We start from the raw sequence: 17,480 nt of genomic DNA, 5'->3' as shown, positions 1-17,480 counted from the left end.
AGTCAAGGACATGACAATTTCAATAAGAACACCTGCTATGCAACGTTTCCACAACACCCTCTCTCTAGTCGAAGCAGAGGTCATAGAACTCAGAGAGAACAAGCTTCAAGAGGAGGACACTGTCCAGAAACTCAAAGAAGAGATGAAACAGTTCAGGGAGGAGAGCAGAGCATCCATAGCTAAATTAGAAAGCAGAATGGACAAGCTGAGTCAGACAAATGATGACCTCAGAGACCATCTGAGCACAACAAGAAAGGAGCTCGAACAAAAAGAGAGGTACATTGACACCCTCAACCGGCAGAGAGTCATTGTGTCCTCTGCATCTAGAGAACATGTCCACCAGCTTGGTACAACACAAGCAGAACCTGAGACCAGCATGGCCTCCACTAGACAGCCGGATGACACTGCACCAGCCTACCAGTCTGCTCCAGCCCAGGTCAACCTAACAGCCTCTCAGTCTGCTCCAGCCCAGATCAACCTACCAGCCTCCCAGTCTGCTCCAGCCCAGGTCAGAATACCAGCCTCCCAGTCTGCTCCAGCCCAGGTTAACCTACCAGCCTCCCAGTCTGCTCCAGCCCAGGTCAACCTACCAGCCTCCCAGTCTGCTCCAGCCCAGGTCAGAATACCAGCCTCCCAGTCTGCTCCAGCCCAGGTTAACCTACCAGCCTCCCAGTCTGCTCCAGCCCAGGTCAGAATACCAGCCTCCCAGTCTGCTCCACCCAGACAATCACCCACAACTGCAATTCTAATTGATTCAAATGGGAAGTTCTTAGTCCAGGAAAGATTATTCCCTAGACACCAGGTGTATAAATTCTGGTGTCCTACAACTGAGAGTGCAATGCAGCTACTCAGTCAGACCAGGATTGACACCCCTGACAACATCATCATCCACACTGGCACAAACGACCTTCATGCCAAAGGTGAAAATGTATCTGGGGCAGTGAGAAGAGTGGCAGAACGGGCACAGGCTATGTTCCCAACAACCAATATAGTTGTGTCCACCCTCCTACCAAGAAAAGACTTCCCAGAAAAGTTGATCGACAAAATAAATCAACAGATCACTGTGGACTGTGCCTCACTGCTCAACGTCAGAACGGCTCACCACCCCACTCTGACATGTCAACACTTATATGATAATATACATCTTGATCAGGACAGTATCAGAACCTTTGCCAAGGACCTAAAAGATGCAACACTTGGCAGGGACCCACACACCCATCACCCCAGCAACAAAGGTCCCCCGCCCCACCTTCTGAAACAACAGTACCTCCACCATCCCGAGGAGAAAAGAGCCAGACATGGCTTATTACAGCACAGCTCTACTAGACCAGGCCCAACACAGCACAGCTCTACTAGACCTGGCCCATCACAACACAGCTCTACTAGACCCGGCCCTTCACAACACAGCTCTACTAGACCCGGCCCATCCCAACACAGCTCTACTAGACCTGGCCCATCACAACACAGCTCTACTAGACCTGGCCCATCACAACAAAGCTCTACTAGACCCGGCCCATCACAACACAGCTCTACTAGACCCGGCCCATCACAACACAGCTCTACTAGACCCGGCCCATCACAACACAGCTCTACTAGACCCGGCCCATCACAACACAGCTCTACTAGACCTGTCCCATCACAACACAGCTCTACTAGACCCAGCCCATCACAACACAGCTCTGACCACTACTCCAGGGTCGGTCAGAACACTGCCCTTCAGGGAAGTAGACCACATGATGCAGTCCACACCATGTATCAATTAGATCGTCAGCCTACATATGCTGAGGTAACCTCTGGCAGAAGACCCCTAGAACAATCAGAGATAGGAGAGGTGCGCCAACTACTGCAACTAATATGCAGACTACTGAGCTAGACAGTCCCTTTAATTCACACACGGGCACGCACACACACACGCACACACACACAAACACACAGGGTTGCAGATTGCACATAAAATAAGTACAGTGCAATCTTATTCCATTCTTATTAATTTGTTTACAAATATTCCTAAATGTATTGACACCGGTATTATAATAATTATTATATGTAATGGTGTGTGTGTGTGTGTGTGTGTGTGTGTGTGTGCTCGTGTGTGTGTATGTATGTATGTATGTGTGTATATGTGTATGTGCATGTATGTGTGTATATATATATATATATATATATATGTATATATATATATATATATATATATATGTGTATGTGTATGTATATATATATATGCATATATGTATGTGTGTGTGTGTGTATGTGTGTGTGTGTGTGTGTGTGTGTGTGTGTGTGTGTGTGTGTATGTATATATATGTATGTGTATGTGTATGTGTATGTGTATGTATATATGTATGTATATGTATATGTATATGTATGTATATGTATATATGTATATATATATATATATATATGTATGTATATATATATATGTATATATAGTATTTTATTTTTTTTGTTTTTTTCGATGTACTTTACTCAAACCAGTGAATATCACTTATTATAAATGAGATCATTAACTATCAGCTCTTGGAATATCCAGGGCCTATACTCTTCACATTTTGGTTATAAAACAACTAATCCAGAATTGATTAAAAACATCAAGGGACAGGACATCATAATCCTACTGGAAACATGGTGTCGTGGAGACATAGATACTCAGTGTCCCTCAGGCTATAGAGAAAGTTTACTACCATCAATCAAACATAAAAATGTTAAACGGGGCCGAGACTCAGGTGGAATCATCATTTGGCATAAGCAGGACTTAGCACTGAATGAAATGAAAAAAGGTACCACTCACATTTGGCTAAAACTTAACAAAGGTACAATCTATTGTGACAATGATGTATACATATGTGCAGCTTATGCTCCTCCTTCAGATTCATCATATTATGATGATCAGTTTTTTGACAATCTCCAGACAGAAATCATTACATTTCAGGCGCAGGGTAAAGTGCTTCTTTGTGGAGATTTCAATGCAAGAACAGGTTCTGAGCCTGACTACACTGATGCGGGAGGTAACCACCACATATTTGGACACCCCTCCTTGTACAGTAGCCCTATTATAAATAATAGAAACAGTCCTGACCAAATACTGAACAAAAATGGAAAAGAGTTAGTACATCTCTGTCGAGCCTTAGGCCTGTACATGCTTAATGGTAGAATCAGAGGGGACTCTTTAGGTCAGTTTACTTACTGCTCAGCTCTTGGGACAAGTGTAGTCGATTATGCCATCACTGACATTGACCCCTCCTCCATTAGTGCATTCACTGTCAGACCACAGACACCATTGTCAGATCACAGTCAGATCAACGTGTTTCTGAAGAAATTAACCGGCAATATTCATTCAAAAAAACAGCCCAATAAACTTTACAACATAAACCAATCGTTCAGATGGGCTCCAAACAGTGCAGAGGCATTCATTGAAACATTGAACTCAAATGAAATGATGAACTCTATACAGTTTTTCAATAACTCACAGTACCAAAACAATAAAGATGGTGTCAATTCAGCTACCCAAAACATCAACTGCATATTCCAAAAAGCAGCATCGAAAGCAAATTTGAGAAAACCAAAGCAATGCAACATCAGAAGCAAAAATCAAAATGTTTCTGACAAATGGTTTGATAATGAATGTAAAACAATTAGAAAACACCTAAGACAAATGTCAAACAAAAAACATAAGCAGCAAAACAACCCAGAGCTACGATATGAATACTTTGAAACTCTGAAACAGTATAAACAAACACTGAAATGCAAGAAATTGAATTATACCAACAAGACACTTGATGAAATTGAAAACGCAATTGACCAAAATCAGTTCTGGGACATGTGGAACAATTTAAGCACAACAAAGCCACAAGAATTAGCCATACAAGATGTAGGAATTTGGAAAACTTACTTTGATAATCTATACAAAAACATCCCACAAAAAGACTTAAACCAGAACCAATTAGAAATTAAAGAAAAATTGAACATCCTGGAATCAGTCATTAAAAACAACCAAAATCCATTAGATTACCCAATAACCCAACAAGAACTAAATGAAAAGCTAAAATCTATTAAATCAAAAAAGGCTTGTGGTGTAGACAACATCAGAAATGAAATGCTGAAAAACAGCACACCTGAGTTGCAAAATGCTGTGCTTAAATTGTTCAACATGGTTTTAACTTCTGGCTGCTTCCCTGATGTCTGGAACCAGGGGCTCATCTCCCCTATCCACAAAAGTGGAGACAAATCAGACCCCAATAATTACAGGGGAATTTGCGTCAACAGTAACTTGGGAAAGATTTTCTGTAGCATTTTGAATTCAAGAATTCAAACCTTTCTTCAAGAAAAAAATGTAATAAGTAAATGTCAAATTGGCTTTCTCCCTAACCATCGCACTACTGACCATATATACACCTTACACACACTAATTAATAAACACGTCCACCAAAAAAAAGAGGGCAAAATCTTTGCTTGCTTTATTGACTTTAAAAAAGCATTTGATTCGATTTGGCACGAAGGGCTATTCTACAAAATTCTACAAAGTGGGCTTGGTGGTAAGGTGTATGACTTAATAAAATGTATGTACACAGAAAATAAGTGTGCAATAAAAATCAAAAACCAAAGAACAGAATTTTTTTCACAATGTCGAGGTGTGAGACAAGGCTGCAATTTGAGTCCAAATCTTTTCAACATTTATATCAATGAATTAGCAGACATGTTGGACCAATCTCCAGCCCCAGGACTCACACTATTTGACACAGAGGTGAAATACCTGCTATATGCTGATGACTTGGTACTTCTATCACCAACCAAAGAAGGTCTTCAACAAAACATTAATATTCTGGAGCAATATTGCCATAATTGGGCCCTGGCAGTAAATTTCCAAAAAACTAAAATCATGATTTTCCAAAAAAAACCCAGATGTCAGAAACAAAAATGTAAATTCACCCTGAACAACACCTTAATTGAACACACAAAAAATTACACCTACCTTGGTCTGACCATATCTGCATCGGGAAACTTTAATATGGCAGTGAAGGCACTCAAAGAAAAAGCCCGCAGAGCAATGTATGCAATAAAAATGAAATTATTCAAAATCAACATCCCAATTAGAATTTGGACTAAAATATTTGACAGTGTAATCCTACCAATAGCACTTTATGGAAGTGAGGTTTGGGGGCCACTCAATAAACTGGATTTTAAAATGTGGGACAAACATCCAATTGAAACCCTACATGCAGAATTCTGTCGGAAAATTCTACAAGTCCAGAGAAATACACCAACTAATGCATGTAGGGCAGAATTGGGCCGTTTTCCAGTAATAATGAAAATACAGAAAAGATCATTAAAATTTTGGCTACATCTAAATTCAAGTCCAAATTCGAGTCTGCAATTTAAAGCACTTGAAGACCAAGAGCTGAGCCCAGAAACGAGCCCTCTCAGTCAGCTGGTGTTGGACCTCACCAACCAAGCTGACACCAGCACTGCTTCAAAAAAAAGAATTCCAATAAACAAAATCATGAACCAATCAAAGGAATCATACTTACAATACTGGAAAAACGAAACAAAATCCCAAAGCCGACTAAATTGCTATCTGACCCTAAACAGAGAATATGAATTGGCTGATTATCTCTACTCTGTCAGAGATACGAAGCAGAGACAGATCCTTACCAAGTACAGGCTGAGTGACCACCGATTGGCAATAGAAACCGGCAGACATAAAAAGACATGGCTACCCAAAGAGGAGCGTGTATGTGGTCACTGCATGACAGGGGAGGTAGAGACAGAGATGCACTTTCTCCTTTACTGTGATAAATATTCCTCACAAAGAGACTCATTATTCACAGAAATGACTACATATATTCCAAATTTTTACAAATTGAACCCAGAGGAAAAACTAAGAATACTCATGGGCGAAGGAGCAATGGCTCCTCTTGCAGCCAAATATGTATTTTCCTGCCATAGCCTGAGGGACACTGAATAATAACATCTGCATAGTAAACAGTAACTTACTTATTATTACTATTATTGTTATTACTATAATTATTAATGTTTACTGTAGACTGTTACCATTTTATTGTTATTATTTTTGTATTTAATTTTGTATTATTATTTACTACCATTTTATATTATTATTTGCTATCATTTATAATTTTGTTACAATGTATATTGCATACATTGTTGCTTTGGCAATATTGACACAATGTTTTTCATGCCAATAAAGCAGCTTGAATTTGAATTTGAATTTGACAGAGAGAGAGAGAGAGAGATAGAGAGAGAGAGAGAGACAGAGAGAGAGAGAGAGACAGAGAGAGAGAGAGAGAGAGAGAGAGAGAGAGAGAGAGAGACAGAGACAGAGACAGAGAGAGAAAGAGAGAGAGAGAGAGAGAGAGAGAGAGGATGAATGGATGGTAGTCTCTCTATTCTAAGAGGAACCATCCTACAGTCAAAGAACCCTTGATGAACCATTGTTTTCTTCTTCCTAAGAGTGACCATAAGAAAGGGAGGTGGCAGATAGAGACTAGAGGAGTGGGACAGCAACTGAACGGTTGACCCCTAGTGGGGTCAGGTGACCTGTCAGCACAATAAAGCAGCACTGGATTGGTTGATTCAAAGGAACCAATTGTGTTAAATGCATGTCTCAGGACTTAACATTATGCAGACTCCTGTATCTCCTATATATATATATGAATAAATGACTGCAGAGGGGGACAAGAAGGACCGTTCTATTCAGCAAATGCCAAGGAAACAGCCTGTGAAGAGCCAGGGATTTACTGGGCTGTCCGCACCACCCTCTGTAGCATTTTGCGGTCAAGCGTAGTGCATTTGCCATACCAAGCGGTGATTGCAGCCAGTCAAGATGCTCTCGATGGTGCAGCTGTAGAACTTTTTGAGGATCTGAGGGCCCCATACCAAATGTTTATCAGCCTCCTGAGGTGGAAGAGGCACTGCCACGCTCACTTCACGACTGCACGGTTGTGTGTGTGTGTGTGTGTGTGTGTGTGCGTGTGTGTGTGTGTGTGGACGGTGTTATGCATACTTGGATGGACTGGTTACGTCATGCTGCGTTCCAAACTTTCTATCCATGAGTCACACACACTCGCACACACACACACACACACACACACACACTCACACACACACACACACACACACACACACACACACACACACACACACACACACACACACACACACACACACACACACACACACACACACACACACACACACACACACACTCACACACAAACACACACACACACACACCACAGAAACACCTGTACAGCAGCAACTGAGGTCTGCATATCGAGGGGCTCTCTATCCTGGGGTAACCATCACGTCTGCATATTGAGGGTCTCTCTACCCTGGGGTAACCATGACGTCTGCATATCGAGGGGCTCTCTACCCTGGGGTAACCATGACGTCTGCATATCGAGGGTCTCTCTATCCTGGGGTAACCATGATGTCTGCATATCGAGGGTCTCTCTATCCTGGGGTAACCATGACGTCTGCATATAGAGAGTCTCTCTACCCTGGGGTAACCATGACGTCTGCATATCGAGGGCTCTCTACCCTGGGGTAACCATGACGTCTGCATATCGAGGGGGGCGATTTGGATAGGGCCCTCTGAGGGTGTGGTGGATAGGGCCCTCTGAGGGTGTGGTGGATAAGGCCCTCTGAGGGTGTGGTGGATATGGCCCTCTGAGGGCGTGGTGGATAGGGCCCTCTGAGGGTGTGGTGGATATGGCCCTCTGAGGGTGTGGTGGATAGGGCCCTCTGAGGGTGTGGTGAATAGGGCCTTCTGAGGGTGTGGTGGATATGGCCCTCTGAGGGTGTGGTGGATAGGGCTGCAATACCTGCTTTTATCGTTGAGTCGTGAGATCTCTTGATTCTGCTGGAGGACGTGTTTCTCTAGACGGTTAGTGAACAGAGAATACTCTAACAGCTGAATCTCCATTCTACTGGTCTGGTTCAGCACCTGGGGAGGGAGGCAGGGAGGGGGGAGCGAGGGAGGGGGGAGCGAGGGAGGGGGGAGTGAGGGAGGGGTGGCGAGGGAGGGGGGAGTGAGGGGGGGGGAGCGAGGGAGGGGGAGCAAGGGAGGGTGGGCGAGGGAGGGGTGAGTGAGGGAGGGAGGGAGGGGGGAGCGAGGGAGGGGGATCGAGGGAGGGAGGGAGGGGGGAGCGAGGGAGGGGGAAGTGAGGGGGAAGTGAGAGAGGTAGGGAGGGGGGAGCGAGGGAGGGGGAGCGAGGGAGGGGGGAGGTAGGGAGGGGGGAGCGAGGGAGGGGGAGCGAGGGAGGGGGGAGTGAGGGAGGGAGGGGGAGCGAGGGAGGGAGGGGGGGGGGGGAGGGAGGGTTATTCAGTTACCTGACAGTTACCTTCTTAAATTCTTGTTAAAAACCTCTTCAGGATCGCACCTGTTTTTTTCAATTCTCGCATAAAGTTACATACCCAAATCTAACTGCCTTTAGCTCAGGACCTGAAGCAAAGATATGCATTTTCTTGGTACCATATGAAAGGAAACACTGAAGTTTATGGAAATGTGAAAGGAATGTAGTAGAATATGACACAATAGATCTGGTAAAAAATAACACAAAGAAAAAAACCAACCATTCTTTTGTATTTTTTTGTACCATCATCTTTGAAATGCAAAAGAACGGCCATCGTACATTATTCCAGCCCAGCAAATGTATATTTTGGCCACTAGATGGCAGCAGTGTGTGTGCAAAGTTTTAGACTGATCCAATGAACCATTGTATTTCTGTTCAAAATGTTGTATCAAGACTGCCCAAATGTGCCTAATTTGTTTATTAATAACTTTTCATGTTCAAATTTGTGCTTTCTCCTCAAACAATAGCATGGTATTCTTTCTTATATAATAGCTACTGTAAACTGGACAGTGCAGATTAAATGACCAGCTGATATAGAGACGCCTGTGTAGTTTCTCAGAGCTATACACCAGACACAGGTAGATAAACATGGAGTGGGCCTGTTAAACCATTTCACAGATTTATATTTAATCAAGGTTGACCGCTACATTTGTATCTTTATTTTTACAGCTAGACTGATAACCAACCAGTCATAATATTTGTTCAGGTTGCACTGTCCTACAGCTCTACGGTACAACTAAAGACCATCTGTGTTGTGGCTCCATGTTTAATGTTTTAACTGGCTGATTGTCCGTCAACTCAGCATGTCAATCTAAGTGTTCACGCTGAGGGACAACAGATCTCAGAGGTCAACCCTGGTTCACCAGCCTTGGTCCTGGAGTGCCACAGGGTGTGGAGTGTTTTTGGTCTTAACTAATGACAAGACACCTGAGACAATTAGCTCAATCAATGAAACATACCAGGGACAACTAGCCTGATCAATGAATAACACCAGGGACAACTAGCCTGATCAATGAATCACACCTGGGACAACAAGCCTAATCAATGAATCACACCTGGGACAACAAGCCTAATCAATGAATCACACCTGGGACAACTGGCCTAATCAATGAATCACACCTGGGACAACTGGCCTAATCAATTAATCCACCTGGCCTAATCAATGAATCACACCTGGGACAACAGGCCTAATCAATGAATCACACATGGAACAACTGGCCTAATCAATTAATCACACCTGGGACAGCTGGCCTAATCAATGAATCACACCTGGGACAACTAGCCTAATCAATGAATCACACCTGGGACAACTAGCCTAATCAATTAATCACACCTGGGACAACTGGCCTAATCAATTAATCACACCTGGGACAACTGGCCTAATCAATTAATCACACCTGGGACAACTGGCCTAATCAATGAATCACACCTGGGACAACTGGCCTAATCAATGAATCACACCTGGGACAACTGGCCTATTCAATGAATCACACCTGGGACAACTAGCCTAATCAATGAATCACACCTGGGACAACTGGCCTAATCAATGAATCACACCTGGGACAACTGGCCTAATCAATGAATCACACCTGGGACAACTGGCCTAATCAATGAATCACACCTGGGACAACTGGCCTAATCAATGAATCACACCTGGGACAACTGGCCTAATCAATGAATCACACCTGGGACAACTGGCCTAATCAATGAATCACACCTGGGACAACTGGCCTAATCAATTAATCACACCTGGGACAACTTAGCAACTAATCAAAACATTGAAAGTTGAATCATGTCTTTTGTTGTAGGGCTGAACCAAGAGCCTCTTTCAGACCAGGATTGTTCGACCTCTAAATGATCAGCAAGCCAATTGTCATCATATATCTTGATATAGACATGGAAGAGTAAGGGACCATGGCAAGAGGGGTAGTCTTCACAACAGGTCCACCGATTGGCTTACCTGGGTCTCCACATCTGTCAATTTGCGGGTCTGCTCGGCTGATTGGCTGAAGAGTTTAGTCCCGATCTCCAACATGGCCGCCGTCTGGGTGTGGACAGCGTTTGTCTTCATCTCCTCCATCCCAGAATGCAGGTTCTCCTGGATGGACCTCTCCAGCTGGAATACAGGGAATACCAGGAATATGGTCAGGAGAGAGAGATATGCAGGGAATAGCAGGAATATGGACAGTAGAGAGAGATATACAGGGAATACCAGGAATATGGACAGTAGAGAGAGATATACAGGGAATACCAGGAATACGGTCAGTAGAGAGAGATATACAGGGAATACCAGGAATACGGTCAGGAGAGAGAGATATACAGGGAATACCAGGAATATGGACAGTAGAGAGAGATATACAGGGAATACCAGGAATACGGTCAGGAGAGAGAGATATACAGGGAATACCAGGAATATGGACAGTAGAGAGAGATATACAGGGAATACCAGGAATATGGACAGTAGAGAGAGATATACAGGGAATACCAGGAATACGGTCAGGAGAGAGAGATATACAGGGAATACCAGGAATATGGTCAGGAGAGAGAGATATACAGGGAATACCAGGAATATGGTCAGGAGAGAGAGATATACAGGGAATACCAGGAATATGGTCAGGAGAGAGAGATATACAGGGAATACCAGGAATATGGACAGTAGAGAGAGATATACAGGGAATACCAGGAATACGGTCAGGAGAGAGAGATATACAGGGAATACCAGGAATATGGACAGTAGAGAGAGATATACAGGGAATACCAGGAATACGGTCAGGAGAGAGAGATATACAGGGAATACCAGAAATATGGTCAGGAGAGAGAGATATACAGGGAATACCAGGAATACGGTCAGGAGAGAGAGATATACAGGGAATACCAGGAATATGGTCAGGAGAGAGAGATATACAGGGAATACCAGGAATATGGTCAGGAGAGAGAGATATACAGGGAATACCAGGAATATGGACAGTAGAGAGAGATATACAGGGAATACCAGGAATACGGTCAGGAGAGAGAGATATACAGGGAATACCAGGAATATGGACAGTAGAGAGAGATATACAGGGAATACCAGGAATATGGACAGTAGAGAGAGATATACAGGGAATACCAGGAATATGGACAGTAGAGAGAGATATACAGGGAATACCAGGAATATGGACAGTAGAGAGAGATATACAGGGAATACCAGGAATATGGTCAGGAGAGAGAGATATACAGGGAATACCAGGAATATGGTCAGGAGAGAGAGATATACAGGGAATACCAGGAATATGGACAGTAGAGAGAGATATACAGGGAATACCAGGAATACGGTCAGGAGAGAGAGATATACAGGGAATACCAGGAATATGGACAGTAGAGAGAGATATACAGGGAATACCAGGAATACGGTCAGGAGAGAGAGATATACAGGGAATACCAGAAATATGGTCAGGAGAGAGAGATATACAGGGAATACCAGGAATACGGTCAGGAGAGAGAGATATACAGGGAATACCAGGAATATGGTCAGGAGAGAGAGATATACAGGGAATACCAGGAATATGGTCAGGAGAGAGAGATATACAGGGAATACCAGGAATATGGACAGTAGAGAGAGATATACAGGGAATACCAGGAATACGGTCAGGAGAGAGAGATATACAGGGAATACCAGGAATATGGACAGTAGAGAGAGATATACAGGGAATACCAGGAATATGGACAGTAGAGAGAGATATACAGGGAATACCAGGAATATGGACAGTAGAGAGAGATATACAGGGAATACCAGGAATATGGACAGTAGAGAGAGATATACAGGGAATACCAGGAATACGGTCAGGAGAGAGAGATATACAGGGAATACCAGGAATATGGACAGTAGAGAGAGATATACAGGGAATACCAGGAATACGGTCAGGAGAGAGAGATATACAGGGAATACCAGGAATATGGACAGTAGAGAGAGATATACAGGGAATACCAGGAATATGGACAGTAGAGAGAGATATACAGGGAATACCAGGAATACGGTCAGGAGAGAGAGATATACAGGGAATAACAGGAATATGGACAGTAGAGAGAGATATACAGGGAATACCAGGAATAGGGTCAGGAGAGAGAGATATACAGGGAATACCAGGAATATGGACAGTAGAGAGAGATATACAGGGAATACCAGGAATATGGACAGTAGAGAGAGATATACAGGGAATACCAGGAATACGGTCAGGAGAGAGAGATATACAGGGAATACCAGGAATATGGTCAGGAGAGAGAGATATACAGGAAATACCAGGAATACGGTCAGGAGAGAGAGATATACAGGGAATACCAGGAATATGGTCAGGAGAGAGAGATATACAGGGAATACCAGGAATATGGTCAGGAGAGAGAGATATACAGGGAATACCAGGAATATGGACAGTAGAGAGAGATATACAGGGAATACCAGGAATATGGTCAGGAGAGAGAGATATACAGGGAATACCAGGAATATGGACAGTAGAGAGAGATATACAGGGAATACCAGGAATACGGTCAGGAGAGAGAGATATACAGGGAATACCAGGAATATGGACAGTAGAGAGAGATATACAGGGAATACCAGGAATATGGACAGTAGAGAGAGATATACAGGGAATACCAGGAATATGGACAGTAGAGAGAGATATACAGGGAATACCAGGAATATGGACAGTAGAGAGAGATATACAGGGAATACCAGGAATACGGTCAGGAGAGAGAGATATACAGGGAATACCAGGAATATGGACAGTAGAGAGAGATATACAGGGAATACCAGGAATACGGTCAGGAGAGAGAGATATACAGGGAATACCAGGAATATGGACAGTAGAGAGAGATATACAGGGAATACCAGGAATACGGTCAGGAGAGAGAGATATACAGGGAATAACAGGAATATGGACAGTAGAGAGAGATATACAGGGAATACCAGGAATACGGTCAGGAGAGAGAGATATACAGGGAATACCAGGAATATGGACAGTAGAGAGAGATATACAGGGAATACCAGGAATATGGACAGTAGAGAGAGATATACAGGGAATACCAGGAATACGGTCAGGAGAGAGAGATATACAGGGAATACCAGGAATATGGTCAGGAGAGAGAGATATACAGGGAATACCAGGAATACGGTCAGGAGAGAGAGATATACAGGGAATACCAGGAATATGGACAGTAGAGAGAGATATACAGGGAATACCAGGAATACGGTCAGGAGAGAGAGATATACAGGGAATACCAGGAATACGGTCAGGAGAGAGAGATATACAGGGAATACCAGGAATATGGTCAGGAGAGAGAGATATACAGGGAATACCAGGAATATGGTCAGGAGAGAGAGATATACAGGGAATACCAGGAATGTGGACAGTAGAGAGAGATATACAGGGTATACCAGGAATACGGTCAGGAGAGAGAGATATACAGGGAATACCAGGAATATGGACAGTAGAGAGAGATATACAGGGAATACCAGGAATATGGACAGTAGAGAGAGATATACAGGGAATACCAGGAATATGGACAGTAGAGAGAGATATACAGGGAATACCAGGAATACGGTCAGGAGAGAGAGATATACAGGGAAAACCAGGAATATGGACAGTAGAGAGAGATATACAGGGAATACCAGGAATATGGACAGTAGAGAGAGATATACAGGGAATACCAGGAATATGGACAGTAGAGAGAGATATACAGGGAATACCAGGAATACGGTCAGGAGAGAGAGATATACAGGGAATACCAGGAATATGGACAGTAGAGAGAGATATACAGGAAATACCAGGAATACGGTCAGGAGAGAGAGATATACAGGGAATACCAGGAATATGGACAGTAGAGAGAGATATACAGGGAATACCAGGAATATGGACAGTAGAGAGAGATATACAGGGAATACCAGGAATATGGACAGTAGAGAGAGATATACAGGGAATACCAGGAATACGGTCAGGAGAGAGAGATATACAGGGAAAACCAGGAATATGGACAGTAGAGAGAGATATACAGGGATTACCAGGAATATGGACAGTAGAGAGAGATATACAGGGAATACCAGGAATATGGTCAGGAGAGAGAGATATACAGGGAATACCAGGAATACGGTCAGGAGAGAGAGATATACAGGGAATACCAGGAATATGGACAGTAGAGAGAGATATACAGGGAATACCAGGAATATGGACAGTAGAGAGAGATATACAGGGAATACCAGGAATATGGACATTAGAGAGAGATATACAGGGAATACCAGGAATACGGTCAGGAGAGAGAGATATACAGGGAAAACCAGGAATATGGACAGTAGAGAGAGATATACAGGGAATACCAGGAATATGGACAGTAGAGAGAGATATACAGGGAATACCAGGAATATGGACAGTAGAGAGAGATATACAGGGAATACCAGGAATACGGTCAGGAGAGAGAGATATACAGGGAATACCAGGAATATGGACAGTAGAGAGAGATATACAGGAAATACCAGGAATACGGTCAGGAGAGAGAGATATACAGGGAATACCAGGAATATGGACAGTAGAGAGAGATATACAGGGAATACCAGGAATATGGACAGTAGAGAGAGATATACAGGGAATACCAGGAATATGGACAGTAGAGAGAGATATACAGGGAATACCAGGAATACGGTCAGGAGAGAGAGATATACAGGGAAAACCAGGAATATGGACAGTAGAGAGAGATATACAGGGATTACCAGGAATATGGACAGTAGAGAGAGATATACAGGGAATACCAGGAATATGGTCAGGAGAGAGAGATATACAGGGAATACCAGGAATATGGTCAGGAGAGAGAGATATACAGGGAATACCAGGAATATGGTCAGGAGAGAGAGATATACAGGGAATACCAGGAATATGGACAGTAGAGAGAGATATACAGGGAATACCAGGAATACGGTCAGGAGAGAGAGATATACAGGGAATACCAGGAATATGGACAGTAGAGAGAGATATACAGGGAATACCAGGAATACGGTCAGGAGAGAGAGATATACAGGGAATACCAGAAATATGGTCAGGAGAGAGAGATATACAGGGAATACCAGGAATACGGTCAGGAGAAAGAGATATACAGGGAATACCAGGAATATGGTCAGGAGAGAGAGATATACAGGGAATACCAGGAATATGGTCAGGAGAGAGAGATATACAGGGAATACCAGGAATATGGACAGTAGAGAGAGATATACAGGGAATACCAGGAATACGGTCAGGAGAGAGAGATATACAGGGAATACCAGGAATATGGACAGTAGAGAGAGATATACAGGGAATACCAGGAATATGGACAGTAGAGAGAGATATACAGGGAATACCAGGAATACGGTCAGGAGAGAGAGATATACAGGGAATAACAGGAATATGGACAGTAGAGAGAGATATACAGGGAATACCAGGAATACGGTCAGGAGAGAGAGATATACAGGGAATACCAGGAATATGGACAGTAGAGAGAGATATACAGGGAATACCAGGAATATGGACAGTAGAGAGAGATATACAGGGAATACCAGGAATACGGTCAGGAGAGAGAGATATACAGGGAATACCAGGAATATGGTCAGGAGAGAGAGATATACAGGGAATACCAGGAATACGGTCAGGAGAGAGAGATATACAGGGAATACCAGGAATATGGACAGTAGAGAGAGATATACAGGGAATACCAGGAATACGGTCAGGAGAGAGAGATATACAGGGAATACCAGGAATACGGTCAGGAGAGAGAGATATACAGGGAATACCAGGAATATGGTCAGGAGAGAGAGATATACAGGGAATACCAGGAATATGGTCAGGAGAGAGAGATATACAAGGAATACCAGGAATGTGGACAGTAGAGAGAGATATACAGGGAATACCAGGAATACGGTCAGGAGAGAGAGATATACAGGGAATACCAGGAATATGGACAGTAGAGAGAGATATACAGGGAATACCAGGAATATGGACAGTAGAGAGAGATATACAGGGAATACCAGGAATATGGACAGTAGAGAGAGATATACAGGGAATACCAGGAATACGGTCAGGAGAGAGAGATATACAGGGAAAACCAGGAATATGGACAGTAGAGAGAGATATACAGGGAATACCAGGAATATGGACAGTAGAGAGAGATATACAGGGAATACCAGGAATATGGACAGTAGAGAGAGATATACAGGGAATACCAGGAATACGGTCAGGAGAGAGAGATATACAGGGAATACCAGGAATATGGACAGTAGAGAGAGATATACAGGAAATACCAGGAATACGGTCAGGAGAGAGAGATATACAGGGAATACCAGGAATATGGACAGTAGAGAGAGATATACAGGGAATACCAGGAATATGGACAGTAGAGAGAGATATACAGGGAATACCAGGAATATGGACAGTAGAGAGAGATATACAGGGAATACCAGGAATACGGTCAGGAGAGAGAGATATACAGAGAAAACCAGGAATATGGACAGTAGAGAGAGATATACAGGGATTACCAGGAATATGGACAGTAGAGAGAGATATACAGGGAATACCAGGAATATGGTCAGGAGAGAGAGATATACAGGGAATACCAGGAATACGGTCAGGAGAGAGAGATATACAGGGAATACCAGGAATACGGTCAGGAGAGAGAGATATACAGGGAATACCAGGAATATGGTCAGGAGAGAGAGATATACAGGGAATACCAGGAATATGGTCAGGAGAGAGAGATATACAGGGAATACCAGGAATGTGGACAGTAGAGAGAGATATACAGGGAATACCAGGAATACGGTCAGGAGAGAGAGATATACAGGGAATACCAGGAATACGGTCAGGAGAGAGAGATATACAGGGAATACCAGGAATATGGACAGTAGAGAGAGATATACAGGGAATACCAGGAATATGGTCAGGAGAGAGAGATATACAGGGAATACCAGGAATATGGACAGTAGAGAGAGATATACAGGGAATACCAGGAATATGGTCAGGAGAGAGAGATATACAGGGAATACCAGGAATATGGACAGTAGAGAGAGATATACAGGGAATACCAGGAATACGGTCAGGAGAGAGAGATATACAGGGA

The 17,480-nt window shown here is 43.3% G+C and overlaps 1 protein-coding gene across 1 annotated transcript in view; it reads right to left on the bottom strand.

Annotated features, from left to right (window-relative positions):
• Positions 1-17,480, bottom strand: part of angpt2b (angiopoietin 2b) — a 70,053-nt gene that overhangs the window by 30,312 nt on the left and 22,261 nt on the right. The window contains exons 2-3 of the mRNA XM_036971624.2: positions 10,330-10,485; positions 7,839-7,960 (exon numbers count right to left, since the gene is read on the bottom strand). Coding sequence (XP_036827519.1) covers positions 7,839-7,960; positions 10,330-10,485 — 278 coding nt within the window. The remainder of the gene's footprint in view (positions 1-7,838; positions 7,961-10,329; positions 10,486-17,480) is intronic.

The sequence above is a fragment of the Oncorhynchus mykiss genome, chromosome 30 (genome assembly GCF_057628025.1).
Source record: "Oncorhynchus mykiss isolate SJ-2025 chromosome 30, ASM5762802v1, whole genome shotgun sequence".
In the NCBI taxonomy this organism is placed as follows: domain Eukaryota; kingdom Metazoa; phylum Chordata; class Actinopteri; order Salmoniformes; family Salmonidae; genus Oncorhynchus; species Oncorhynchus mykiss.
Note: the sequence above shows the minus strand (reverse complement) of the source record. Positions and strands in the feature narration are given on the sequence as shown.